Source organism: Scyliorhinus canicula, chromosome 1, assembly GCF_902713615.1.
Source record: "Scyliorhinus canicula chromosome 1, sScyCan1.1, whole genome shotgun sequence".
In the NCBI taxonomy this organism is placed as follows: Eukaryota; Metazoa; Chordata; class Chondrichthyes; order Carcharhiniformes; family Scyliorhinidae; genus Scyliorhinus; species Scyliorhinus canicula.
In genome coordinates this window covers 181,923,411-181,950,069 of record NC_052146.1, presented here as the reverse complement: position 1 = coordinate 181,950,069, position 26,659 = coordinate 181,923,411, and the positions used below count along the sequence as shown (strand labels likewise).

The 26,659-nt window shown below is 48.1% G+C and overlaps 1 protein-coding gene across 3 annotated transcripts in view; it reads left to right on the top strand.

The window, feature by feature from the left end:
• Positions 1-418: 418 nt before the first annotated feature.
• The window catches only part of LOC119969718 (uncharacterized protein C6orf118-like), a 66,967-nt gene continuing 40,726 nt past the window's right edge, over positions 419-26,659 (top strand). For 2 of the 3 annotated variants that reach the window (XM_038803722.1, XM_038803738.1), the window contains exons 1-4: positions 419-617; positions 3,492-4,203; positions 6,421-6,543; positions 12,538-12,597. In XM_038803722.1, coding sequence (XP_038659650.1) covers positions 3,511-4,203; positions 6,421-6,543; positions 12,538-12,597 — 876 coding nt within the window. In that variant the 5' untranslated portion in view covers positions 419-617; positions 3,492-3,510. Of the gene's footprint in view, positions 618-670; positions 807-3,491; positions 4,204-6,420; positions 6,544-12,537; positions 12,598-26,659 lie in introns of those variants that run through there. The other variant, XM_038803730.1, reaches the window with a different exon arrangement.

The window sequence follows — 26,659 nt, the reverse complement described above, 5'->3', positions numbered from 1 at the left end:
TGGATGCCTCGACCTGAGGTAAGGATAAAGAGCCAAATGATGTCGTTCGTAAATAGTTATAAATGTAACGAGAACTTTTGATGTGAAGAATGCTTGGTGTTTCCTTCTGTCCTGGAATGTTTAATTTGCTGATTAGGATTAGGTTGTGACTGCTGGCTGTGAAGAGCAGTGCTTTTACTGATATAATATTTAAGTTTTTCCAATATTTTATGATTTTATTTTAGATTTCCAGCACCCACAGTAATTTACTTTTATTTTGGTGACGTATCCTTTCTAATAAGGGATCTGAAAAGCTCCAGTCAGTGATGTACCTGACAGAAACATTCAGCTGAGTTTCTGAAGGTCAGGCCATATCATCACCTGCTGGGTCCAGCTGACATCACCGGAAGTAGGGATGGTCGCACCGGATGTGGCGGTTGCCTAGTAACCGGGAAGCCCGGCGCACGCAAGGTGGCGGCGGCGGCGGCGGCGGGATCGGGATCGGATTCGGGATGCGAATGTCATCCGGCCGGGTTCCCGGGTTTCCTCAGCAGTTTCCCAGCGCCGATCAGTTCGGATGAACCCGCTGGAGGGAAATGTCAGCGGAAATCCCGGAGGGGCAAAGGGACAGGTCAGAGGTGAGAGTTCGAGATGAGGGTCAGGCTGAGGATGTTGACCAGAAACATTGTTTATTAACACAAGCTCATTGGTCACGTTCCTCAAGGAAGGCTTGGCTTCAGCTCTTTTTTTTAAAGCGCAATGTCATGAGGATTTTTCTTTTTAAAAAGTAATATTTAGACAAGTAAAGTTTAACAATAGGATACGGAGTAAGTTGCCAACTGTCTGTTTTTGCGCAGATCGGCAGCTTTTTCAGTCATAAGCCCAAGAGGCCCAGCCCCCTCACCGACTGTCCGCCCCGCCCCCTCACCGACTGTCCGCCCCGCCCCCTCTGGACTGTCCGCCCCGCCCCCTCTGGACTGTCCGCCCCGCCCCCTCTGGACTGTCCGCCCCGCCCCCTCTGGACTGTCCGCCCCGCCCCCTCTGGACTGTCCGCCCCGCCCCCTCTGGACTGTCCGCCCCGCCCCCTCTGGACTGTCCGCCCCGCCCCCTCTGGACTGTCCGCCCCGCCCCCTCTGGACTGTCCGCCCCGCCCCCTCTGGACTGTCCGCCCCGCCCCCTCCGGACTGTCCGCCCCGCCCCCTCCGGACTGTCCGCCCCGCCCCCTCACCGACTGTCCGCCCCGCCCCCTCCGGACTGTCCGCCCTCCGCCCCGCCCCCTCACCGACTGTCCGCCTCGCCCCCTCACCGACTGTCCGTCCCGCCCCCTCCCGAAGTGTCTGCCCCGCCCCCTCCCGGACTATCCGCCCCGCCCCCTCCCAGACTATCCGCCCCTTCCCCACTGGCCACCCCTCCCCCACTGGCTGCCCCGCCCCCTTCCCCACTGGCTGCCCCGCCCCCTCACCGACTGTCCACCCCGCCCCCTCACCGACTGTCCGCCCCGCCTCCTCACCGACTGTCCGCCCCCTCACCGACTCCACCCCGCCCCCTCACCGACTGTCCGCCCCACCCCCTCCGATTGTCGGATGGAGGCAACCTCATGTAAGGACACACGTTTAGGGGCACTGTTAATGGCGCCTCTGCCGTTCTTGCCAGCCAGGTACTCCATAAGCCCAGTAGTGGTGGTGACCCTGAGGATGTGGGAACAGTGGCGGCAGCACATATGGCTGAAGGGGGTTCGGTGAGGGCACCGCTATGTGGCCACCACCGGTTTGCTCCAGGGGAGTTTTGGGGGTGGCAGCAGGCGGGGATTGCGTTGTTTGGGGATTTGTTTATAGACTGGGGCTTTCAGTGCTTGGAAGAGTTGGAGGAGGTGTTTGAGCTGTCCGGTAGAATGGTTTCCGTTACTTGCAGATGAGGGACTTTGTGCGGAGACAGGTATCGACCTTCCCGTACCTACCACCCCAGAGACTATAGGATAAGGTAGTGTCGAGAACCGGAGTAGGGGAGGGGAAATCTATAAGGTGCTGATGGACTGGGAGGGAGCCCTGATAGTGGAGGTTAAGTGGAAGTGGGAGGAAGAGCTGGGTTGGGAGTTGGAGGCTGGGTTATGGGAGGACACCCTGAGGTGAGTCAATGCGTCCTCGACGTGTGCCAGGCTTAGCCTTATACAATTTAAGGTCGTCCACAGGGCACATATGACTCTGGCCCGGATGAGCAGGATTTTTGAAGAGATGGAGGATAGGAGTGTGCGGGTGGGCTGCGAATCATGTCCATATGTTTTGGGCATGTCTGAAGATTGGGAGATTCTGGCAGGGGTTTGCCAAAATCATGTCAGAAATACCGAGGGTAAGGGTGGCTCCGAGTCCAGGTGTGGCAATTTTTGATGCGTCAGAAGAACCGGGAGTCCAGGGAGTGAGAGAGAGGCCAATGTCTTGTCCTTTACTTCCTGCTAGCTTGGAGACGGATCTTGCTAGCATGAAGGGACTCGGAACTCCCAAAGTCGGGGGTGAGGATTGGTGACATGGCAGGGTTTCTCAGGCTTGAGAAGATAAAGTTCGTCATGATGGCTTGATGCTAGGGTTTACCCAGAGTTGGCAGATGTTTATCGATTTCTTTGGAAAGGTCTAAGCTGTCAGTGGGGCGGGGAGGGGGTGGTTAAAAAAGGGGGAGTTGGGTAAGGTGGGGGTAGGTTGGTGGTGAATTGTTATTGGGGTGTTGTTTATGTAAGCCAGTGTTTTTCATACTTTTTTTTCTGGGGACCCATTTTTACCAACCAGCCAACCTTCGGGACCCAACCCAGCCAACCTTCGCAACCCACACCGGCTGACCTGCGCGACCCACCATTTTCTCTTACCTTGTAATGTTTAGGTGAAATGTGGTGTACCTCCAATTTCTAGAGGATGAAACATTATAAGTTGCTGCATTTTTTTCCTGTAAAATTTTATCAAATAAAAACTCCCCTGAACTTGTAAAAAAAAAAGGCTGCGCATGGATAAAAAAAATGCGGTATGCAGTTGCACTGCGCATGCGCACCGATGAGCGGGCACGCATGTGCAGTGCGGCCGCATTTTAAAAATATGTTCGTGGCCATTTTGAAGGCCGCTTGCAGCCGGCATTATTAAAAAATGGCTGTTGCGCGCGGATTTGCACGATCGGGAGTGCCGCAATGTCTGGCTCCGCGACCCTCCCGACACACCACACGACGCAACCGTGGGTCGCGCCCGCGACTTTGACAATGCCTAATGTAAGCTATATTGGCTGGGTTTTGTTTTTCTTGATGTGTGGTTGCTTATTCTGTTAAAATTTATAATATAAATGCCTCAATAAAATATTTAAAAAAAAATAAATGTAAGTATGGAGAGAGGAGGCAAAAGACAAATTTTATCATAACTAAAAGATATGCAAGGAAAATAGCTGTGAATTGTTGAAAAGTCTGTTATTGGATAATCTACAAGCCCAAAACACAGTTTTCACATCCGGTTAATAATTCATTTTGTTTCTACATTTTTCAGGCTTTGTTTCACTGAAACAATGAAACCCACGAAGAATAAATCCAGTGAGTATTCTGACCCACAGAAAAAAACACTCCGACAACTCCTCCATGAGTTAGAAAAGTCTCAGAAGGCTGACATTTTTGCCTACAGCTTTGGACATTTAAATCATAGGAACCTGCATAAAATATCAAGGCAACAGGAAGCCTCGGTGTCATGGAAGAGTGCAAAAAAGCCCTCTCCTTTTAAGAAAGACAAACATTGTAGGTCTATCCAGAAATCAAAAGATGCCAAAGTAAAGAAAATGACTGATGCATTTGTAAACTTCAGCCTGATGACTAGTATGGGGCCAACATTACCTAAAATTTGCAGCCTTACCCTCGATGACCTTAAACCGAGTTGTACCAGAGATTCTCAGGATATCGCAGAAGAGTCAACGATCCCAGAAACCAAGTCAGGATCTCCGACACTACAGGATCGCTTTGCCAAACAGGATTTGAAGCTATCTGACCTCATGCTCATGAAGCCTCAGCCACAAAAGTGTGCAAGAACTCGCACTGGCCACGACCAGAGGCAGTTTGTTGAATCTTACTTGGCTGGGCTGACAAGGAAGGACCAATTCACGAAGCGACTTGAATTTGAGAAAAAAATCCTGATGACGGAAGACCTTCTAGAGAGGGAGGCGATGTCTGGTTACAGAGCAGTAGCAAAACATGAGTGGAAGCTAAATCATGTAAGACACGGTAACATTTTGTGGATGTACTGTGAAGTTTAAAACCATAACTGAAGATCAAAATGGGGGTTAGGGGCAAGAAAATAACAGTCTATACTAAGGGCTGTGGCAATTCCATACCTCTCAGTGCAGGTACTTATCTTTAGAATTCCGTGTGCACACGGACATGTGTATTTTACCTTTGCAGTGAGTAATTCAGTTTAAAAATAACAGCGGAAAGCGTTTTTTATTTGAAAAGAAAAAAGTTACTTTATTTCACAGTATTTCCTGGAAGTTACCTAAGAAAAGATAGTCACTAACACATGCACACACAATGTTAATTACAGAAGAAGATTAAACCGATACATATACAAATGATTCGGTCTCTGTTTTTCAGTGAAATCCTGATACGTTTGAAATCGAGTTGTTGCATTGTCTGAAATGAAGGTCTTGAGGTTGCAAAGTTTTCTCTGTAGCTGCAATGGTTTCCAATGTCAAATTGCCAGAGGTTGCTTTAACAGGTAGCTTAGTAACTGGAATCAGGTAGGAGGGTGAGAGGAGTTTCTTTACTTTTCATGATGAAGGGACTACAGTGTGGTCCTTTTGAGACTAATGAGTGCAGCAGTTTGATGCCTCTGCTTGTTGGTCCCTCTTTCCCTGTGTTGAAGCTCGTGTCTGCTTCACTGAAGATATTACAAGAAGGTTATCTCAGCTACCTACCCCTTTCAAGGCTTTTTTGCAGAAGTTAAGATGGCTGTGGTTCTTAGCTTTTGTCCTGGCCAAGGCACAATTTACATTCTTGCAATGAGGCATCAACATAACTTTGTTATTAAGAGCACAGAGAATTAAATTAAGGACTGTCTTTTCTCCTCTCAGAAGAGGAGATGCAGTCTGTAATTTTCTATTCTGTTTGGCAACTTCGGGCCATTTTGAAATAGTCTTTAAACTCAGTTCAAGGTTTTTTAAAAATCCGGCCTTAAAGAGCCGGTTTTCTAAAATGTTGTAATATAACTACACACCACAACATCATGATCATCCTTTGTGCTGCATAGGTGCCTTCAACTAGGTTCTGATGACAGATCATTGACCTGAAAAGTTGTCCTGGACTTTCCAGCCCTGCCAGCTACTAGGATCTTCTGGTCCCACCAATGGACTTTTGGTTGGCTCATTGCATCCTCTGTGATAGGTCATGCCACGGCAGGTCTGGAAAAAACCCAACCAAAGTTAACTCTGTTGCTTTTTCCATTGGTGGTGCCTGATCTACTATTCTCACAGCTGGGTTGCGCAAGAAGCTGTAATTCAAGGTAGGTTGTGGGGAATGGCTGCAAAAAAAGGTTGTCAAATTAAGTTATAAGTAATCCTTGTTGGAAATCTCAAAGTTCCCTTTGATAAGTGATAGGGGAATGGGGGACTGGAACTACTCACTAATGACACCCCTTTTCATAGACAACATCCAGTTTTAGTAACTCTCGGTTCTCCAATTAATAGTTACCACACAATATCGCTTAGGTGACCCAGTCTAGAAAAAATGTCGTCTCCCTCGTTCCATAAAGGCATAAAATTGCGCATTTTAGAGGAGAATATCTGCAATCTGCTGTGACTCTAAATGTTAGATGGAACAGGCCTCTGTGGCTCGAATCATAGATGGAACTGCCTGTCTGTTAGATGGAGAACTGTCCTCCTTCCCCAATGAGGGTGCAGCAGTTATACAGATCAGTCTGTTTAATATCCCACTCTGTGGATTCTGCTGTCTACCTCACTCAAATGCCTTGCCTGTAGAAGTTCCATTTGTATAGCCTCACTGATCTCTGGTAAATAATGTTTCTGATATGGCCATTCGGATCTCAATGTCTCTAGACATTGTTACTGTAATCTTGTTACTGGGAAAATTGCATCTCATTGTTCCTCTGGGTGCCTGCTAGTGTTGTTACTTTTCTATTATATTATTTTAATCTCAAGTTCACTGGTAATCTTGTTATCTTCCCATATTTATGACAATATACTTACAAAGGTTGGCCGACTAAAGAATAAATAATGTAAATTTTGATATTCCTGCCACTCAGCAATTTTGCTTTCATTGGAAAATAAAGTTTGTTTTTGAAATTGCTGTCCCTTTTAATTGCTCAAACTCCTATACCTACAGTGACCTGTTTGTGTTCTTGTGACACAAGTGTCCTTGATTCTCTTACGATTGAGCTCAGTTTTATCAGTGATTTCTTCCTTAAATTACAAATGTAGGAGCTGATGAAGATAGACCATCTCCCTGAGCCAAACTTGAGACGTCTTCAGGTTTTCAGTGATTTGTTTGAGGACGTCTGCCAGGATTCAACAATGTTTTGTGAAATCTTGAGAGAAATCAAGGTAATTTTAACTAATGTGTAACAAAATATATTGGGCAGTACTTGTGGTTGGTATTATATGAAATTAGAAACAAGTACTCAGAATCGTACAATTTGACTGTCGGAAGGAGCTATCTTCTTAGTCATCTTTGCCTGTATTGTTTTAAATACTCTTTTCAAATATATGCCTGCTTCCTTTTAAATATTAATATGAATTTTGCTTCCACCATTGTTCCTGACCTTGCTCTTCTGCCAATGATCCTAATCTGATGCCCTCTAGTTATTAACCGTGCATTCATAATTTGGCCAAATAAGTTGATTGTCAACCTGTAAATCCTTCCAATCTTCCTGTAGCAGGTAGTAATAGCAGGCGAGTCTTCTGAGCAGTCATGTTTGATATAGAGTGGTGCCCCTCAAGCTTTAGCCTCTGGCAATAGCCTACTGACCTGTTCCAGGATAACTTTGCTATGAAAACGGATGTCAGCGCATGCTTAGTCTGCCTCATAATACCACTAGGTGTGGGAAGGGAACTAAGAAGAAGTTACCGGTGGAAGTAGCTTTTTTTTCCTATTTATTTAACAGTCTAAGTCGCACTGTTGGACTAAGTATTTCTTGAATATGTTGTCGGTTTCAAGTGCTTGCACCATTACATAGAACAGTACAGCACAGAACAGGCCCTTCGGCCCTCGATGTTGTGCCGAGCAATGATCACCCCACTCAAACCCACGTATCAATCCTATACCCGTAACCCAACAACCCCCCCTTAACCTTACTTTTTAGGACACTACGGCCAATTTAGCATGGCCAATCCACCTAACCCGCACATCTTTGGACTGTGGGAGGAAACCGGAGCACCCGGAGGAAACCCACGCACACACGGGGAGGACGTGCAGACTCTGCACAGACAGTGACCCAGCCGGGAATCGAACCTGGGACCCTGGAGCTGTGAAGCATTTATGCTAACCACCATGCTACCGTGCGGCTACTTGATCTATATTTGTTCACCTCTGTTAGATGATTAAATACGTTGTGCGAGTCCATTATGATAAAGTTCACTCTGTAGAAGTGAGTTAGATGAGTTGAATAATGTTTAATTCTTTCACACATTCTTGACCAGTAGCACTATAACCATTAGTTACTAATCTTTGAAACATGTTGAAATTCCTTTTATAATATCTCCATCAATAACTATTCAAATATTGCATTGTCCTGAAAAGAGTTTGTGAATAAAGACTAATGTATAATAACATGAGGGTACATGAGGCCCATTTGAGAGATGGTAATCACCTTTTTTTAGCCTTCAAATAATGCATTGAATCATGCTTCATTATAGACTGTTGCTACTTTACCGAAGACAGCGCATAATAGGCTCATTCGTTATAATTAAACCTGCATACAATTCCTCTAAATGGAATCTAGCCTGTTTTGAAAGGGTCTAATCTATCCTAATTAGGAGGCTGCTGACTACAAAACTTGTTAAAATCTCGGTAGAGACCGATAACTTTTTCGTAAAGTAGACAATATTTATATAGTTACCTCCTAAGAAAATGAGGCCACAAGATCCCATGGATTAAAAGAAGATTTTTTTTTACTATACAAGAGTCAACAAAGCAAACACCAAATACTATTGCCCATTGATACTAAATGTATCCTAATGCTAACATCCAGAACAAACCTGAATTAAGCATGAATTATCAGGTGGTTGTATATATCATAGAATATACAGTGCAGAAGGAGGCCACTCGGCCCATCAAGTCTGCAGCGGCCCTTTGAAAGAGCATCCTACCTAGCCCTACGCCTCCACCCTATCCCATAACCCAGTAACCCCACGCAACCTTTTTGGACACTACGGGCAATTTATCTTTGGACTGTGGGAGGAAACTGGAGCACCCAGAGGAAAGCCACACAGATACGGGGAGAAAGTGCAGACTCTGCACAGACAGTGACCCAAGCCGCGAATCAAACCTGGGACTTTGGAGCTGTGAGGCAACTGTGTTACCGTACTGCCCACCACTGTGCTACCGTGATATAAACTATCAATTGCAATAAACTAATTATGATCTTATGAATTGGCTCAGCAGTCCATTCAGATTTTAAAGATCACAGTGAGTCGCAAAGTCCTTCAAACTCTGTCTTCATGTGAAATTCCAGCTTCATGTGAAATTCCAGTTATTAAAAGACTAAGGCTGGATTCTCCATTTGGGAGACTATGTTCTCCCGCTGGAATAGAATCTCTCCTGGTCTCCGCTAGCACTCAGAGAAGTGCCTAGAAGTGATTCCCTCTCCCTTGCATGCAAATTTATACATGGCAGGGACTTTGCTGGAATCCCGGCACCTGGCTGCCCACTCAAAATGGCAGCCCGATACCGAGGTCCAAAACCCAAAGGAAAGCTGCCGTGAAGAAGGGGGCGAATGAAGGTTCGCCATTGAGTGGAAGGGTCAGTGAAGGAGGTGATTGCGGAGGTGAAGGCGGAGGTGTCGAGGACATAGACCGAGGTGTGTGGGGCAGGATGAGATACTGAAGGAGGCCTTAATGCAACACAGTGATCAACTCACCTCGATGAGTGGTGGAGGCCAACAAGAGTCTGTGGGCTAAAGTTGAGGACCTGGAAAACAGATCTAGGCGGCAAAATCTGAGGATTGTGTGCCTGCCCGAAGGGGTGGAGGGCCGAGACTGAGCAAGTATTTTGCCAAGATGTTGTCGGAGCTGTTGGGGCACCGGAAAGATCCCTCTTAGTATGAACTGGATCATAGGACGTGGAAGCCTAAACCAAAGGCGAATGAGCTGCCAGGAGCAGTAATTATTTGTTTCCATAGGTACCGCATGGAAGAGAAGGTCCTGTGTTGGACAAAGCAGAAGTGGGAGGTGCAGTGGGCTGGAGCTGGTATACATATATACCAGGACTTTACAGTGGAGTTAGCGAGGAGGCAGGCGGCATTTGGCCGAGTGAAGACGGCACTGTATAACAGCAGGGTGTGGTTCGGCGTAATGTACCCAGCTACGTTGAGGGTGATCGACAACTCCAAAGACTTTTATTTTGAGATGGTGGAAGCGGCAGAGGGGTTTGTGAAGGCTGAAGGACTGGGGCAGAAGTGAGAAATGGGTCTGAGGATTGGTCTTGGAATTAGGGTACGGGGGATGGAGGAGTGTATGTAGCTCTATTTTTCACTGCATTTTGTTATAGGTGCTAAATGAGTTGAAGTTGCTTATTTGGACAAGGTAAGAATTGGGATTTTCTTTTACAATGATGGTTCTTTGGGGTTTGTGTGTTTATACTAGGATTGTGTGTTGAAGGGGATTTCTTTGATTTCCTGGGACTGCTCAGGGGGGAGGGGTTTGGAGGGGAGTGAAGCCTGGGTAGGGGCCTCCACAGTGGCTAGCTCAAGCTGACCAGTGAACGGGAGTGTGGTGGGGGGAGGGGCTGCGGCCATTAGAGTATGGTAGAACAAGTTTTGATGGGCCTAGGAGGTGTGAAAAGTTGGGGGAGTGGACTGATAATGGGTGAGGTGTTTTCAAGAGGAAATGGATGAGAGGATTCTGGGAGGGGGAGGGGCTCGATGGTAACAATGGCACAGGGCGGGCCAAGCCCAGGGGGCAGGTCCTGGAGTTATGATGATGGTAGATAGGAAGAGGGAGGTGGGTGGGGTTCCCTGAGATCCCTGTTTAGGATAGTTATATGGAGTGTGAGGGGTTTATTGGAGGGAGGCTTTTCAGGGACATCTCGGGGTAGGGCTCGTGAACTTGAAACCAGGGCCCCGAGAAGCCTCTTTCGGGGATCGGACCAGCTCGGGCGGCAGGGGGAGATGTTTTAGCCTTTGACTCGCTGATTCCGGAGGCGGGTCATGTTGGGGTGGAGGTCAGCTTCTCTGTCCTGTGACATGGCTTGGGGGGGGGTGGGGGGGCTACTTGAATTTCTTTGACTCTCGGGAAGGTGAAGTCTCAGCTGAAGGGATTGAAGGAAGGGTTTTCACAACTCATTGGGGTTTATTATGCACTTCTGAGAATTGGTTGCCATTGAACATTGGGGGGAAGGGGGGGGGGGAGAGGGGGTTGGAGGTATTGTTGTCTTTGGTTACACTGTTTCTGAATTGTTAATTTGTGGGGGGTTTTTGTACCTGGAATGTGCAGGTGATTGTTTTGGTATGTATATTGAGCGGGGGGCGATTTGTGACTGGGGGATTGTTATTGTTTTTGTTTGTTTTTTCTTTGGCTGTTTATTGATGAAAATATTGAAAATGAGAATAAAAAGATTTTTTTTAATAAACCTTCTGCTTGTGCAACCACTTTCTGTTACATTTATCTATCTTTTTCTATCAACGTTTTTCTCATCAGAATTTCCTGTTCCATATTTATGATGTCTATTTTCTATTTAAAATCCTCACATTGATCATGCAATTTGTCATCTGGTTCACTCAACGCCTAAAAATATTTTCTGATTTCTCTTTTAATTACCATTTCATTCTTCAGTAACTGAAATTTCCAATGTCTTAGAATTGACACTTATGCCTAGAGTTAACGATTCTGTGACCCGAATTTGGATTATGCAGCCTGACTAACTTCTCAGGATTTATCGGCCCCATTACACAGCTATACTGACAGAATATTTTTCTGCCAGCTCAGTAGCTTTCCTTCAAATAATGTTGAAAACAAATTACAAGAAGACAATTTCGAAAGTTTTTTTATAGGTTAAACGTAACAATGATTTTAGTTATAACTGAGGCAGCGTGTGTTTAAGAGGAAAATTATAGCATTCTTAATTCACTTATGCTGTGGCTTTGATGGTGTGGCAATTTTAGAAAATGCATTGAGCTAAAAAAAAAATGCATGCATTCATTTAATGTTTCAGTTTCCCCCAAAAAACACACCCTCACTCGACAAGCGTAGAAAACAGAAAATGTGTTTGTGATTCTTTATTTAGAGTTGCTTCAATTTTAAAAAATCTGTTAAATTGACACATGTAATTCTGACAGTTTGAAAGAATCAATGTGTTATGTTTGACCTTCTATATCTTATGAAGGAATCCACCAAACACCTCAACTTGTCCAAACCAGGATCTTTATTTTGTTGTGTGTGGTAAGATAGCAATCTGTTACAGAGCACGTTATCATGGAGTCTGCTTATTACTCCTCTGGAATCTGCACCTCGCACTAACCGTTCATTTGTATGTCTTATTACCCTCTCAATCTTCTTCTGAAGATGACTGGATGTGTCTCCACTTATATGGGAGTCACTGGTCACATTATCTTGGTCTTGAGACTGTATGGTGTGTCTGCACTGCCACCTGCTGGTTGGAGGTCACATACCATCCCTCTATGATATAGCCCATAGGCATATCACCACACAATGTAATGTGGATACAAGTGTGAGGCAGAGGAAAGAGGTAGATACAGATAGAGATAGCGAGAAAGGGAAGAAATTTATTTCCTTTTTTAAAAAATAAATTCAGAGTATCCAATTATTTTTTGCCAATTGACCTATCCCACACATCTTTGGGTTGTGGGGGTGAAATCCACACAGACACGGGGAGAATGTGCAAACTCCACACAGACTGGGCTCGGATCAAACCCTGGTCATCAGCACTAACCAGTGTGCCACCATGCCGCCCTAAGAAATTTATTTCCACAGGTTAATTTTCCTTTTTTTAAAACATAAAGTTGAATTTTGAAGTAAAGCATTTTTGAAGGGAATAGATAGAAAGAAAGGAAAAGGAGAGAAACTGAGTGAGGGTGCGATGCCCTCTCTTCAGCAGAGTAAGCAAATTCTCTTTCTTCTACTCTCTCTGTTTGTTCTTCTTCCTTGTCATTCCAGCACACTCTCCATCTTTCTCCTTTTCTTGCTTCATTCCACCTCTCCCAAGTTCCACCCCACCCATGTTCCACTCCTCCCACCTCTCCTTTCCCTTCCCAAATTGTTGTTTTAAACAATGCATTGTTACTATAGTTTAATACAGTAAAATGCTGCATAATATTTATTTCGCTTTTTCTGGTTTAACTATTCTGAATCTGCATCCCTCAGGCCGAATATGATCTGTATCTCATATCACTCCTGGAATCCCAACCGACAGATCAACATAAGGTAAGTGTTTAAAAATTTCAACTTGTCAAATATGTTGGGAAACATTTCTATGAGAGCCAAAGGTGCAACTGCATGTGGCAGCATTTTAGGAAATAGTTGTATTCAATAGAGCAGTGCAATAAACCTATGTGGTACAGCTTTCTCACAGGCTCCTTTATGTCACAGACGCAAAACAATATCATCCAAATTTTCTGAATATTGCGTTGTCAAAGATCCGTTGTCAAAGATTTTATAGCCGAGAACTTAGAATATAGTGGCAGGATCGGACAGAGTCAGCATGGATTTATGAAGGGGAAATCATGTTTGACAAATTTACTGAAATTCTTTGAGCATGTTGCTAGCAGAGTTGGCAAGGGGGAGTCGGTGGATGTGGTATATTTGAACTTTCACAAGGCTTTTGACAAAGTCCCACATAAAAGATTAATGTGTAAAATTAAAGCGCATAGGATTAGGGGTAGTGTATTGAGATGGATACAAAACAGGTTGGCAGACCGGAAACAAAAAGTAGGAATTAGCGGACCTTTTTCAAATTGCAGGCAGTAATTCTTGGGGTACCGCAGGGATCGTGCTAGGACTCCAGCTATTCACAATATATATTAATGATTTAGATGAGGGAACAAAATGGAACAAAATTTGCCAATGACACAAAGTTGTGTGCGAGGGTGAGCTGTCAGAAGGAGGCCGAGATCCTTCAGTGTAATTTGGACAAGTTGAATGAGTGGACAAATGAATGACATGATGTGGCGATGCTGGTGTTGGACTGGGGTGAGCACAGTAAGAGGTCTTCCAACACCAGGTTAAAGTCCAACAGGTTTTTTTCGAATCACTAGATTTCGGAGCACTGCTCCTTCCTCAGGTGAATGAAGAGGAGGGTTCCAGAAACATATATATAGATAAAGTCAAAGATGCAAGATGATACTTTGAATATGAGTCTTTGCAGGTAATTAAGTCTTTACAGGTCCAACTGTAGAGAGGGATAATCACAGGTTAAAGAGGTGTGAATTGTCTCAAGCCAGGACAGTTGGTAGGATTTCGCAAGCCCAGGCCAGATGGTGGGAGGTGAATGTAATGAGACATGAATCCAAGGTCCCGCTTGAGGCCGTACTCATGTGTGCGGAACTTGGCTATAGGTTTCTGCACTGCGATTCTGCGTTGTTGCGCTTCCTGAAGGCCGCCTTGGAGAACGCTGACCTGAAGATCAGAGTCTGAATGCCCTTGACTGTTGAAGTGTTCTCCGACTGGAAGAGAACATTCTTGCCTGGCGATTGTTGCGCGGTGTCCGTTCATCCATTGTCGCAGTGTCTGCATGGTTTCGCCAATGTACCACGCTTTGGGACCTCCTTTCCTGCAGAGTATGAGGTCGGCAACGTTGGCTGAGTCGCACGAGTATGTACCACGTACCTGATGGGTGGTTTTCTCACGTGTAATGGTGATGCCCAAGTCGATGATCTGGCACGTCTTGCAGAGATTGTCATGGCAGGGTTGTGTGGTGTCGTGGTCGCTGTTCTGAAGGCTGGATAGTTTGTTATAAACAGTGGTTTGTTTGAAGTAGTGGGGGTGTGGGGATGACCGTGGCAAGATGTTTGTCTTCATATATGACATGTTGAATTCTGCGAAGAAGATGTCGTAGTTTCTCCGCTCCAGGGAAGTACTGGACGACGAAGGGTACTCTTTCGGTTATGTCCCGTGTTTGTCTTCTGAGGAGGTCGGTGCGTTTTTGTGCTGCGGTGCAATCTTCAACCAGACACACGGAACAGCCATGGGGACCAAATTTGCACCTCAATATGCCAACATCTTCATGCAGAAGTTTGAACAAGACCTCCTTACCTCACAGGACCTTCAACTGACGTTATACACCAGGTACGTCGATGACATTTTCTTCCTTTGGACCCACGGCGAAGAATCACTGAAATGACTACATGATGACATCAATAAGTTTCATCCCACCATGGACTACTCTCCACAATCGGTTGCATTCTTGGATACACTCATCTCCATCAAAGACAGTCACCTCAGCACTTCGCTTTACCGCAAGCCCACGGATAATCTCACGATGATCCACTTCTCCAGCTTCCACCCTAAACACATTAAAGAAGCCATCCCCTATGGACAAGCCCTCCGTATACACAGGATCTGCTCAGACGAGGATGAGCGCAACAGACATCTACAGACGCTGAAAAATGCCCTCATACGAACGGGTTATGGCGCTAAACACATTGATCGACAGTTCCAACTTTTTGCCACAGCAAAAAACCGCACCGACCTCCTCAGAAGACAAACACGGGACACAACCGACAAGAGTACTCTTCGTCGTCGGAGTGGAGGAACTATGACATCTTCGCAGCCTTCGATGAAGGGATGGAGGCTAGGGCAGTTGCATGCTCCTCCTGTAGGATGTGGGTGGTGAGGGAAACCACTGCTGTCCCCGCTGACTATACCTGCGGGAAGTGCACCCAACTCCAGCTCCTCAGAGACCGTGTTAAGGTACTGGAGCTGGAGCTGGATGAACTTCGGATCATCCGGGAGGCAGAGGGGGTTATAGAGAAGAGTTGCAGAGAGGTAGCCACACCAAAGGTACTGGACAAGAGTAGCTGGGTTACAGTCAGGGGAAAGAAAACTAACAGGCAGACAGTGCAGGGATCCCTCGTAGCCGTTCCCCTTCAAAACAAGTATACCGTTTTGGATGCTGTTGGGGGGGATGACCTACCAGGGGAAGGCCCCAGCGGCCAGGTCTCTGGCACTGAGTCTGGCTCTGGGGCTCAGAAGGGAAGGGGGGAGCATAGAAAAGCAGTAGTAATAGGAGATTCAATGGTTAGGGGAATAGATAGGAGATTCTGTGGTCGCGAGCGAGACTCCCAAAAGGTATGTTGCCTCCCGGGTGCCAGGGCCAGGGATGTCTTGGATCGTGTCTTCAGGATCCTGAAGGGGGAGGGTGAGCAGCCAGGAGTCGTGGTACACATTGGTACCAACGATGTAGGTAGGAAAAAGGGTGTGAAGGTAATAAACAAGTTTAGGGAGTTAGGCTGGAAGTTAAAGGCCAGGACAGACAGAGTTGTCATCTCTGGTTTGTTGCCGGTGCCACGTGATAGCGAGGCTAGGAATAGGGAGAGAGTACAGTTGAACACGTGGCTGCAGGAATGGTGTAGGAGGGAGGGCTTCAGGTATTTGGATAATTGGAGCGCATTCTGGGGAAGGTGGGACCTGTACAAGCAGGATGGGTTGCATCTGAACCAGAGGGGCACCAATATCCTGGGGGGGATGTTTTCTAGTACTCTTCGGGAGGGTTTAAACTAATTTGGCAGGGGAATGGGAACCAGATCTGTAGTCCAGCAACTAAGGAAGACAATAGTCAGGACGCCAAAGCACGTAGTGATGCAGTGGGGAAGGTAACAATGACAAAGGAGAGTACTTGCAGGCAAGGAGATGGGTTGAAGTTTGTATACTTTAATGCAAGAAGCATCAGGAATAAGGTGGGTGAACTTAAGGCATGGATCGGTACTTGGGACTACGATGTGGTGGTCATCACGGAAACTTGGATAGAAGAGGGGCAGAAATGGTTGTTGGAGGTCCCTGGTTATAGATGTTTCAACAAGATTAGGGAGGATGGTAAAAGAGGTGGGGGGTGGCATTGTTAATTAGAGATAGTATAACAGCTGCAGAAAGGCAGTTCGAGGGGGATCTGCCTACTGAGGTAATATGGGTTGAAGTCAGAAATAGGAAAAGAGCAGTCACCTTGTTGGGAGTTTTCTATAGGCCCCCCCAATAGCAGCAGAGATGTGGAGGAACAGATTGGGAAACAGATTTTGGAAAGGTGCAGAAGTCACAGGGTAGTAGTCATGGGTGACTTCAACTTCCCAAACATTGAGTGGAAACTCTTTAGATCAAATAGTTTGGATGGGGTAGTGTTTGTGCAGTGTGTCCAGGAAGCTTTTCTAACACAGTATGTAGATTGTCCGACCAGAGGGGAGGCCATATTGGATTTAGTTCTTGGTAATGAACCAGGGCAGGTGATAGATTTGTTAGTGGGGGAGCATTTTGGAGGTAGTGACCACAATTCTGTGACTTTCACTTTAGTTATGGAGAGGGATAGGTGCGTGCAACAGGGTAAGGTTTATAATTGGGGGAAGGGTAAATGCAATGCTGTCAGACAAGAATTGAAGTGCAGAAGTTGGGAACATAGGCTGTCAGGGAAGGACACAAGTGAAATGTGGAACTTGTTCAAGGAACAGGTACTGCATGTCTTTGATATGTATGCCCCTGTCAGGCAGGGAAGAGATGGTCGAGTGAGGGAACCATGGTTGACAAGAGAGGTTGAATGTCTTGTTAAGAGGAAGAAGGAGACTTATGTAAGGCTGAAGAAACAAGGTTCAGACAGGGCGCTGGAGGGATACAAGATAGCCAGGAGGGAACTGAAGAAAGGGATTAGGAGAGCTAAGAGAGGGCATGAAAAATCTTTGGCGGGTAGGATCAAGGAAAACCCCAAGGCCTTTACACATATGTGAGAAATATGAGAATGACTAGAGCGAGGGTAGGTCCGATTAAGGACAGTAGCGGGAGATTGTGTATTGAGTCTGAAGAGATAGGAGAGGTCTTGAACAAGTATTTTTCTTCAGTATTTACAAACGAGAGGGGCCATGTTGTTGGAGAGGACAGCGTGAAGCAGACTGATAAGCTTGAGGAGATACTTGTCAGGAAGGAAGATGTGTTGCGCGTTTTGAAAAACTTGAGGATAGACAAGTCCCCCGGGCCTGACGGGACATATCCAAGGATTCTATGGGAAGCAAGAAATGAAATTGCAGAGCCGTTGGCAATGATCTTTTCGCCCTCGCTGTCAACAGGGGTGGTACCAGAGGATTGGAGAGTGGCGAATGTCGTGCCCCTGTTCAAAAAAGGGAATAGGGATAACCCTGGGAATTACAGGCCAGTTAGTCTTACTTCGGTGGTAGGCAAAGTAATGGAAAGGGTACTGAGGGATAGGATTTCTGAGCATCTGGAAAGGCATTGCTTGATTAGGGATAGACAGCACGGATTTGTGAGGGGTAGGTCTTGCCTTACAAGTCTTATTGACTTCTTTGAGGAGGTGACCAAGCATGTGGATGAAGGTAAAGCAGTGGATGTAGTGTACATGGATTTTAGTAAGGCATTTGATAAGGTTCCCCATGGTAGGCTTATGCAGAAAGTAAGGAGGCATGGGATAGTGGGAAATTTGGCCAGTTGGATAACAAACTGGCTAACCGATAGAAGACAGAGAGTGGTGGTGGATGGCAAATATTCAGCCTGGAGCCCAGTTATCAGTGGCGTACCGCAGGGATCAGTTCTGGGCCCTCTGCTGTTTGTGATTTTCATTAACGACTTGGATGAGGGAGTTGAAGGGTGGGTCAGTAAATTTGCAGATGATACGAAGATTGGTGGAGCTTCAAGGAGACATAGATAGAATGCAGAGTTGGGCTGAGAAGTGGCAGATGGAGTTTAACCCTGACAAGTGTGAGGTTGCCCATTTTGGAAGGACAAATATGAATGCGGAATACAGGGTTAATGGTAGGGTTCTTGGCAATGTGGAGGAGCAGAGAGATCTTGGGGTCTATGTTCATAGATCTTTGAAAGTTGCCACTCAAGTGGATAGAGCTGTGAAGAAGGCCTATGGTGTGCTAGCGTTCATTAGCAGAGGGATTGAATTTAAGAGCCGTGAGGTGATGATGCAGCTGTACAAAACCTTGGTCAGGCCACATTTGGAGTACTGTGTGCAGTTCTGGTCGCCTCATTTTAGGAAGGATGTGGAAGCTTTGGAAAAGGTGCAAAGGAGATTTACCAGGATGTTGCCTGGAATGGAGAGTAGGTCATACGAGGAAAGGTTGAGGGTGCTAGGCCTTTTCTCATTAGAACGGAGAAGGATGAGGGGCGACTTGATAGAGGTTTATAAGATCATTAGGGGAATAGATAGAATAGACAGTCAGAGACTTTTTCCCCGGGTGGAACACACCATTACAAGGGGACATAAATTTAAGATAAATGGTGGAAGATATAGAGGGGATGTCAGAGGTAGGTTCTTTACCCAGAGAGTAGTGGGGGCATGGAATGCACTGCCTGTGGAAGTAGTTGAGTCGGAAAAGTTAGGGACCTTCAAGCGGCTATTGGATAGGTACATGGATTAGGGTAGAATAATGGAGTGTAGGTTAACTTCTTAAGGGCAGCACGGTAGCATTGTGGATAGCACAATTGCTTCACAGCTCCAGGGTCCCAAGTTCGATTTCGACTTGGGTCGCTGTCTGTGTGGAGTCTGCACATCCTCCCTGTGACTGCGTGGGTTTCCTCCGGGTACTCTGGTTTCCTCCCACAGTCCAAAGATGTGCAGGTTGGGTGGATTGGCCATGAAAAATTGTCCAAAATTCTATGATTAACCAAGGACAAAAGTTCGGCGCAACATCGTGGGCCGAAGGGCCTGTTCTGTGCTGTATTTCTCTATCTATCTATCTAAGACGAACATATTGCCAGGGTCATCCCCACACTCCCACTACTTGCCTTCAAACAACCGCGCAACCGCAAACTGACCATTGTTTGCAGCAAACTACCCAGCCTTCAGAACAGCAACCACGACACCACAGAACCCTGCCATGGCAATCTCTGCAAGGCCTGCAAGATCATCGACATGGGTACCACCATTACACGTGAGAACACCACCCACCAGGTACGTGGTACTACTCGTGCCACTCGGCTAACATTGTCTACCTCATACGCTGCAGGAAATGATGTCCCGAAGCGTGGTACATTGGCAAAACCATGCAGACGCTGCGACAATGGATGAACGGACATTGCGCGACAATCACCAGGCAGGAATGTTCCCTTCCAGTCGAGAAACACTTTGGCAGTCAAGGGCATTCAGCCTCTGATCTTCGGGTAAGCGTTCTCCAAGGCGGCCTTCAGGACGCGCAACAACGCAGAATCGTAGAGCAGGAGTTTATAGCCAAGTTCCGCACATATCACTGTCTGTGCGGAGTCTGCACGTCCTCCCTGTGTGTGCGTGGGTTTCCTCCGGGTGCTCCGGTTTCCTCCCACAGTCCAAAGATGTGCGGGATAGGTGGATTGGCCATGCTAAATTGCCCGTAGTGTCCCAAAAAGTAAGGTTAAGGGGGTGTTGTTGGGTTGCGGGTGTAGGGTGGGGTGATCATTGCTCGGCACAACATTGAGGGCCGAAGGGCCTGTTCTGTGCTGTACTGTTCTATGTTCTATGTATGTTCTATATGAGTACGGCCTCCACCGGGACCTTGGATTCATGTTGCATTACGTTCACCCCCCCATCCTGCCCTGAGCTTGCAAAATTCTATCAACTCTCCTGGCTTGAGACGATTCACACCTCTTTAACCTGTGATTCTCCCTCTCTCCAGTTGCTCCGTCTGGACCTGTAAAGACCTAATTACCTGCAAAGACCCGCGTTCAAAGTATCGTCTTGAATCTTTGACTTTGTCTCTATACAAGTTTCTGGAACCCACCTCTTTATTCACCTGAGGAAGAAGCAGTGCTCCGAAAGCTAGTGATTCGAAATGAATGGCAGATGCAGTATAATTAGGAGAAATGCAAGGTTATCCACTTTGGTGTCAAAAACGAGAAGGCAGACTATTATCTGAATGGCCATAAATTAGGAGAGGGGAAAGTGCAATGACACCTGGGTGTCCTTGTACACCAGTCAGTGAAGGTAAGCATTCAGGTACAGCAGGCGGTAAAGAAGGCAAATGGTATGTTGTTCTTCGTAGCGAGAGGATTTGAGTACAGGAGCAGCGATGTCTTGCTGCAATTACAGAGCCTTGGTGAGGCCACACCTGGAATATTGAGTGCAGTTTTTAGTCTCCTTCCCTGAGGAAGGATGTTCTTGCTCTGGAGGGAGTGCAACAAAGGTTGACCAGATTGATTCCAGGGATGGTGGGACTGACGTATAATGAGAGATTGAGTTGGTTAGGATTGTATTCACTGGAGTTCAGAAGAATGAGGCAGGGGGTGGGGTGGATCTCATAGAAAACTATAAAATTCTAACAGGACTGGGCAGGGTAGATGCAGGAGGGATGTTCCTGATGATGGGTGCGCCCAGAACCAAGGGTCACAGTCTGAGGATGCGGGGTAGACCATTTAGGACAGAGATGAGAAGAAATTTCTTCACCCAGAGAGTGGTCGGTCTGTGGAAATCGTTACCACAGGAAGTAGTTGAGGCCAAAACATTGCATGTTTTCAAGAAGCATTTAAATATAGCACCTAGGATCAAGGTGATCAAAGGGTATATGTGGGGAAAGTGGGATTAAGCTATTGAGTTGGATGATAAATTATGATCATAATGAATGGTGGAGCAGTTTCGAAGGGCCAATTGGCCTCCTGCTCCTATTTTCTATGTAATGACAGAAATGTTGCAGTCTATTTGCACATGAAAGTTAATCTGTTTAAGTGATGATAGATAATTATTCACCAGGACACTGGAAAAACTTTGGTTGCTTTTCTTTGAATAGTGCCATATTGTCTTTGCGCAATCTGAGAGGGCAAGTGGGGCCTCAGTTTAACACCTTGTCTGAAAGATGAAAACCTATAACTTTGAAATTTCAGTAAATGATAATGAGGCAACCAACGGACAAAATCTAACCATAATCACCAACAGAAAATTGAAGTGAGAGGTTACATCAATGCATTTATTTATTAAAGTTGCTTCCAGCCTTGTTTTCCCCTCCAAAGTATTCTATCTCCACTTACAAATCCACTTCCCTTTCCACGTTTGTTTCTTTTTCACTTCTCCACTTAATTTATTATCCATTTCTACTTGATCAAGCATTATATTAAAAAACATTATATATATCTGGCTGTGATCCAGTATTTAAACACTAATTTGTAAATAACCTCTTGTGTGTAAATGTTTTTTTTATAAATAATTTTTATTGAGATTTTCAAAAACATATCAGAAAATAACAACAAGAAAACAGTATTAACAACACCAAAAAGAAAAACACAATAACCCCCCCAAAACCAAATCCCCCCCCCCCCCCAGTAACTACAAAAAGAAGAAATAGATAAACACCTGACATATTCAATAAACACACATTCACATTTCTCCCTTCCCCCGAATCTCTCCCCCCCCCCCCCCCCCCCCCCGGGTTGCTGCTGCTGCCGGCTTATTTTCCCACCGTTCCGCCAGGAAGTCCAGGAAAGGCTGCCACTGCCTAAAGAACCCCTGCACTGATCCCCTCACGGGAAATTTCACCCTCTCCAATTTGATGAACCCCGCCGTATCATTGATCCAAGCCTCCACGCTTGGGGGCCTCGCATCCTTCCATTGAAGCAAAATCCTCCGCCGGGCTACTAGGGACGCAAAGACCAGAACACCGGCCTCTTTCGCCTCCTGCACTCCCGGCTCCACTGCAACCCCAAAAATTGCGCGTCCCCAGCCTGGCTTGACCCTGGATCCTACCACCCTCGACACCGTCCTTGCTACCCCCTTCCAAAACTCCCCCAGCGCTGGGCATGCCCAGAACATATGGGCGTGGTTCGCTGGGCTCCCCGAGCACTGAGCACACCTGTCTTCGCTCCCGAAAAACCTACTCATCCTCGTCCCGGTCGTGTGGACCCTGTGCAGCACCTTGAACTGTATGAGGCTAAGCCTCGCACAGGAAGAGGAGGAATTCACTCTTTCCAGGGCATCCGCCCACGTCCCCTCCTCAATCTCCTCACCCAGCTCCTCTTCCCATTTACCCTTCAGCTTCTCCACCGAGGCCTCATCCACCTCCTGCATGACGTGGTACACGTCCAAAATCCTCCCCCCGCCAACCCACACCCCCGAGAGCACCCTGTCCCGCACCCCACGTGGGGGCAGCAGAGGGAACCCCTCCACCTGCCGCCTGGCAAACGCCCTAACCTGCATGTACCTAAACATGTTCCCCGGGGGGGCGCCCAAACTTCCCCTCTAACTCACCCAGGCTCGCAAACCTCCCATCCACAAACAGGTCCCGCAACCTCCTAATACCCACCCTGTGCCAGCCAAGAAACCCGCCATCGATGCTCCCTGAAACAAACCGGTGGTTCCCCCGTATCGGAGACTCCATTGAGCCCCCCATCTCCCCCCTATGCCGTCTCCATTGCCCCCAGATTTTGAGGGCCTGTATGATCCACACTGCAGAGGGTCCTTGTCCCATTTAAGAATCAAGGAAATCAGTGCCCGTGACCCCCCCCCCCCCCCCCCCGCCTCGTTAAAGGTCCTAACCAACAGGGGCCCTAGCAGGTCTGCATACATTTTGTAAAATTCGACCGGAATCCCATCCGGCCCCGGCGCCTTCCCCGACTGCATGCTACCTGTCCCTTTAACCAGCTCAATCGGCGCCCCCAGCCCCTCCACCTGTCCCTCCTCCACCTTCGGAAAATCTCAGCCTGTCCAAAAAGCGCCCCATCTCATCTCCCCCCCCCCCCCCCCCCCCCCCCCCCCCCCCACCCCCACTGGGTGCTCGGACCAGTACAATTCCCCATAAAAGTCCCTGAAGACCCCATTAATGTCCACCACCCTTCGCACTGCATTGCCTCCCCTATCCGTCACTCCACCAATCTCCCTGGCCGCGTCTCGCTTACGAAGCGTCGCGCTTACAAAGCTGATGCGCCAGCATCCTACTCGCCTTCTCCCCATATTCGTACACCGCTCCCTGTGCCTTCCTCCAGTGAACTTCCACCTTTCCGGTGGTCAGCAAGTCGAACTTGGCCTGAAGGTTACGTCGCTCCCTCAACAGTCCCTCCTCCGGAGCTTCCGCATATCTCCTGTCCACCCTCACCATCTCCCCCACCAACCTCTCCTTCTCTCTTTGCTCTCCCCTCTCCCTATGGGCTCGGATGGAAATCAACTCCCCTCTAAGCACCGTCTTCAATGCCTCCCAAACCGTCCCCACCCAGACCTCCCAATTATCATTGGCCTCTAAGTACCTCTCGATACACCCCCGAACCCGCCCGCCCACTTTCTCATCCGCCAGCAGTCCCACCTCCAGGTGCCAGAGCAGGCGCTGGTCCCTCTCCTCCCCCAGCTCAAGGTCTACCCAGTGCGGGGCATGGTCCGAAATGACTATGGCCGAATACTCGGCATCCTCCACCCTCGAAATCAGCCCCCTGCTCAGGACAAAAAAATCGATCCGGGAATAGACTTTATGCACGTGGGAAAAAAATGAATACTCCCTGGCCCTCGGTCTCGTGAACCTCCAAGGATCCACCCCTCCCATCTAGTCCATAAACCCCCTCAACACCTTAGCCGCCGCGGGCCTCCTGCCCGTCCTGGACATGGATCGATCCAATGGGAGATCCAGCACCATGTTAAAGTCCCCCCCCAGTATCAGACCCCCGTCTCTAGATCCGGAATGCGGCCCAACATGCACCGCATAAAACCTGCATCGTCTCAATTTACCTCCCTCCACTGTCAGCCACCACCTTTGACTCCTCAAACGACACCCTTTTTCCCACCAGAATCGCCACCCCCCCCGATTGTTTTGCATCCAGCCCCGAATGAAACACCTGGCCTACCCAGCCCTTCCTCAGTCTAACCTGGTCTGCCACCTTCAGGTGCGTCTCATGGCGCATAGCCACGTCTGCCTTCAGGTGCGTAAACACCCGGGCCCGTTTGACCGGCCCATTCAGCCCCCTCACATTCCAAGTTATCAGCCGATCAGAGGGCTCCCTGCTCCCCTCTCCCCCCCCCCCCCCCCCCCCCCCCCCCCCTTGCCGGCTAGCCATAACCCGTCCCCTGCCTGCCCCAGGCCAGCGCCCCCCGCTCGGCCCGTTCCCCACGGCGGCAAACCCCCCCCCCGGCCCCCCGTGCATACTCCAGCTCCTTCCTGGCCATTTCAGCAGCAACCCGATACCCCCCCCCCCCAGGCTAGGGCCCCTCCCAGCTACGTTACTCCCTCCGCAGCAATCCCGTGAGCCAGCTAACTTCTGCTGACCCCGGCAGCTCCCGCCACACCTCCGACCCCTCCCAACGTGGGGCTACTTCTCCTTCCCCAGACCCATCAGCAGACCCTCCCCCTCCCGCTCTTGCGCGGGAAAAAAGCCTGCGCTTCTCAGCTCCGACCCCGCCCCCATCCACCCTCAGCGCGGGAAACAGAAGAAAAGCCTGCGCTTTCCCTCTGCCCAACCCCGCCCACGCAAAACAAAAGACAGCACCCCACCCGCCCTAGAAACAACACACAACCAGCTTAAAACAGAATGAAACAGCATAAAACAGAGACCCTTCCCACCAAAAGTTAACACAGTTATTTACAAACCCCCGACCCTCAGTCAGAGTCCAACTTCTCGGCCCGCACAAAGGCCCACACCACCTCCGGGGACTCGAAATAAAAGTGCCGGTCCTTGTAAGTGACCCACAGACGCGCCGGCTGTAACATGCCAAACTTCACACTCTTTCTGTGGGGCACAGCCTTACCCGGCCCTCCGCTTAGCCACCTCCGCACTCCAGTTCTGGTAGATCTGCACTACCGTGTTCTCCCACTTGCTGCTCCGCTCCTTGTTGGCCCACCTAAGCACGCACTCTTGGTCAACGAACCGGTGGAACCTCACCAGCACCGCCCGTGGCGGCCCGTGGCGGCTCATTCGGCTTGGGCCTCCTGGCCAGTATTCTGTGGGCCCCCTCCAGCTCCAGGGGCCCCTGGAATGACCCAGCTCCCATCAGCGAGTTCAACAAAACGATCACATAGGCCCCCAGGTCTGACCCCTCCAGCCCCTCCGTGAAGCCCAGGATCCGCAAATGTTTCCGCCTCGACCGGTTCTCCATCTCCTCGAACCGCTCCTGCCACTTCTTATGGAGCGCCTCATGCATCTCCACCTTTACTGCGAGGGCCGCGGCCTCATCCTCTCTTTCGGAGGCTTGTTGTCAGAGGTCCCGGATCTCCACCCCCTGGGCTGCCTGCGTCGCCAGCAGTTTGTCTGTATTCGCCTTCAGCGAGTCTAGCAGCTCCACTTTTAGCTCCTGAAAACAGCGCTGGAGAGTCTCCTGCTGCACCTGCGCCCACTGCCTCCATTCCTCGAGGCCTCCGCCGGTCGCCATCTTGATTCTCTTCCCCCGCTTTTTCTTAGGCGCTGCCACCGCTATTTTGCTGGCCCCACTCCTGGTCAAGACCATAGACCACTGGGGATCCGCTGCAGACACCTTCCCACGTCGAGAGTCGTCGAGCAAGTACCACTGGGGGCCCTTAAAAGAGCCCAAAAGTCCGTTCTTGGCGGGAGCTGCCGAACGTGCGGCTTAGCTCCGCATAGCAGCAACCGGAAGTCCTCTTGTCTGTAAATTTTAACCTCTGTGTGGTTTAGTGGTTCAAAGGAATTTAGTTTATCTTAATGTAACATAATCCTAAATGTTAGAAATATGTAAGATAGGAGCTGTCCAAAATCTGTTGCTTACTTTATTAGCTGAGGCAAAGAGTTTAAGAGCAGTGAGGTTATGGTGGGACTATATAAAACATTGGTTAGGCCACAGCTAGAGTATTATTGTGTGCAATTCTGGAATCCATATAATCAGAGGGATGTGAAAGGGTGCAGAAGAGAGTTACCAGGATGTTGCCTGGGCTGGAGAGTTTTAGCTATGAAGAGAGATTGAATAGACTGGGGTTGTTTTCCATGGAGCAGAGGAGACTGAGGGGAAACATGACTGAAATGCTTAAAATTGAGAGGCATCAATAGAGTAGACATGAAGAAACGTTTTCCCCTTGGTGGTGGGATCAATACCAGAGGGCATAGATTTAAGGTAAGGGGCAGGAGGTTTAGAGGGGATGTGAGGAAATGCGTTTTCACCCAGAGAGGGATGGGAGTCTGGACCTCGCTGCCTGAAAGAAGTATTTAGATATGCACTTGTAATGCGATGTTAGAAAATGGGATTAGAATAGTTTGGTTGATTTTGACTGGTGCACACATGATGGGCCAAAGGGTCTTTTCTGTGCTGCTGACCTCTGACTCTGTGATTCTACGTTCTTGCTAGCTGCCAGGCTCCTTTGGCTCCTCTGCCCCACTAAGTCAACCTCAAGATCTTTAACATCACATTCAGGATCTTGACCCACTTATCTCAATAATCATCTTC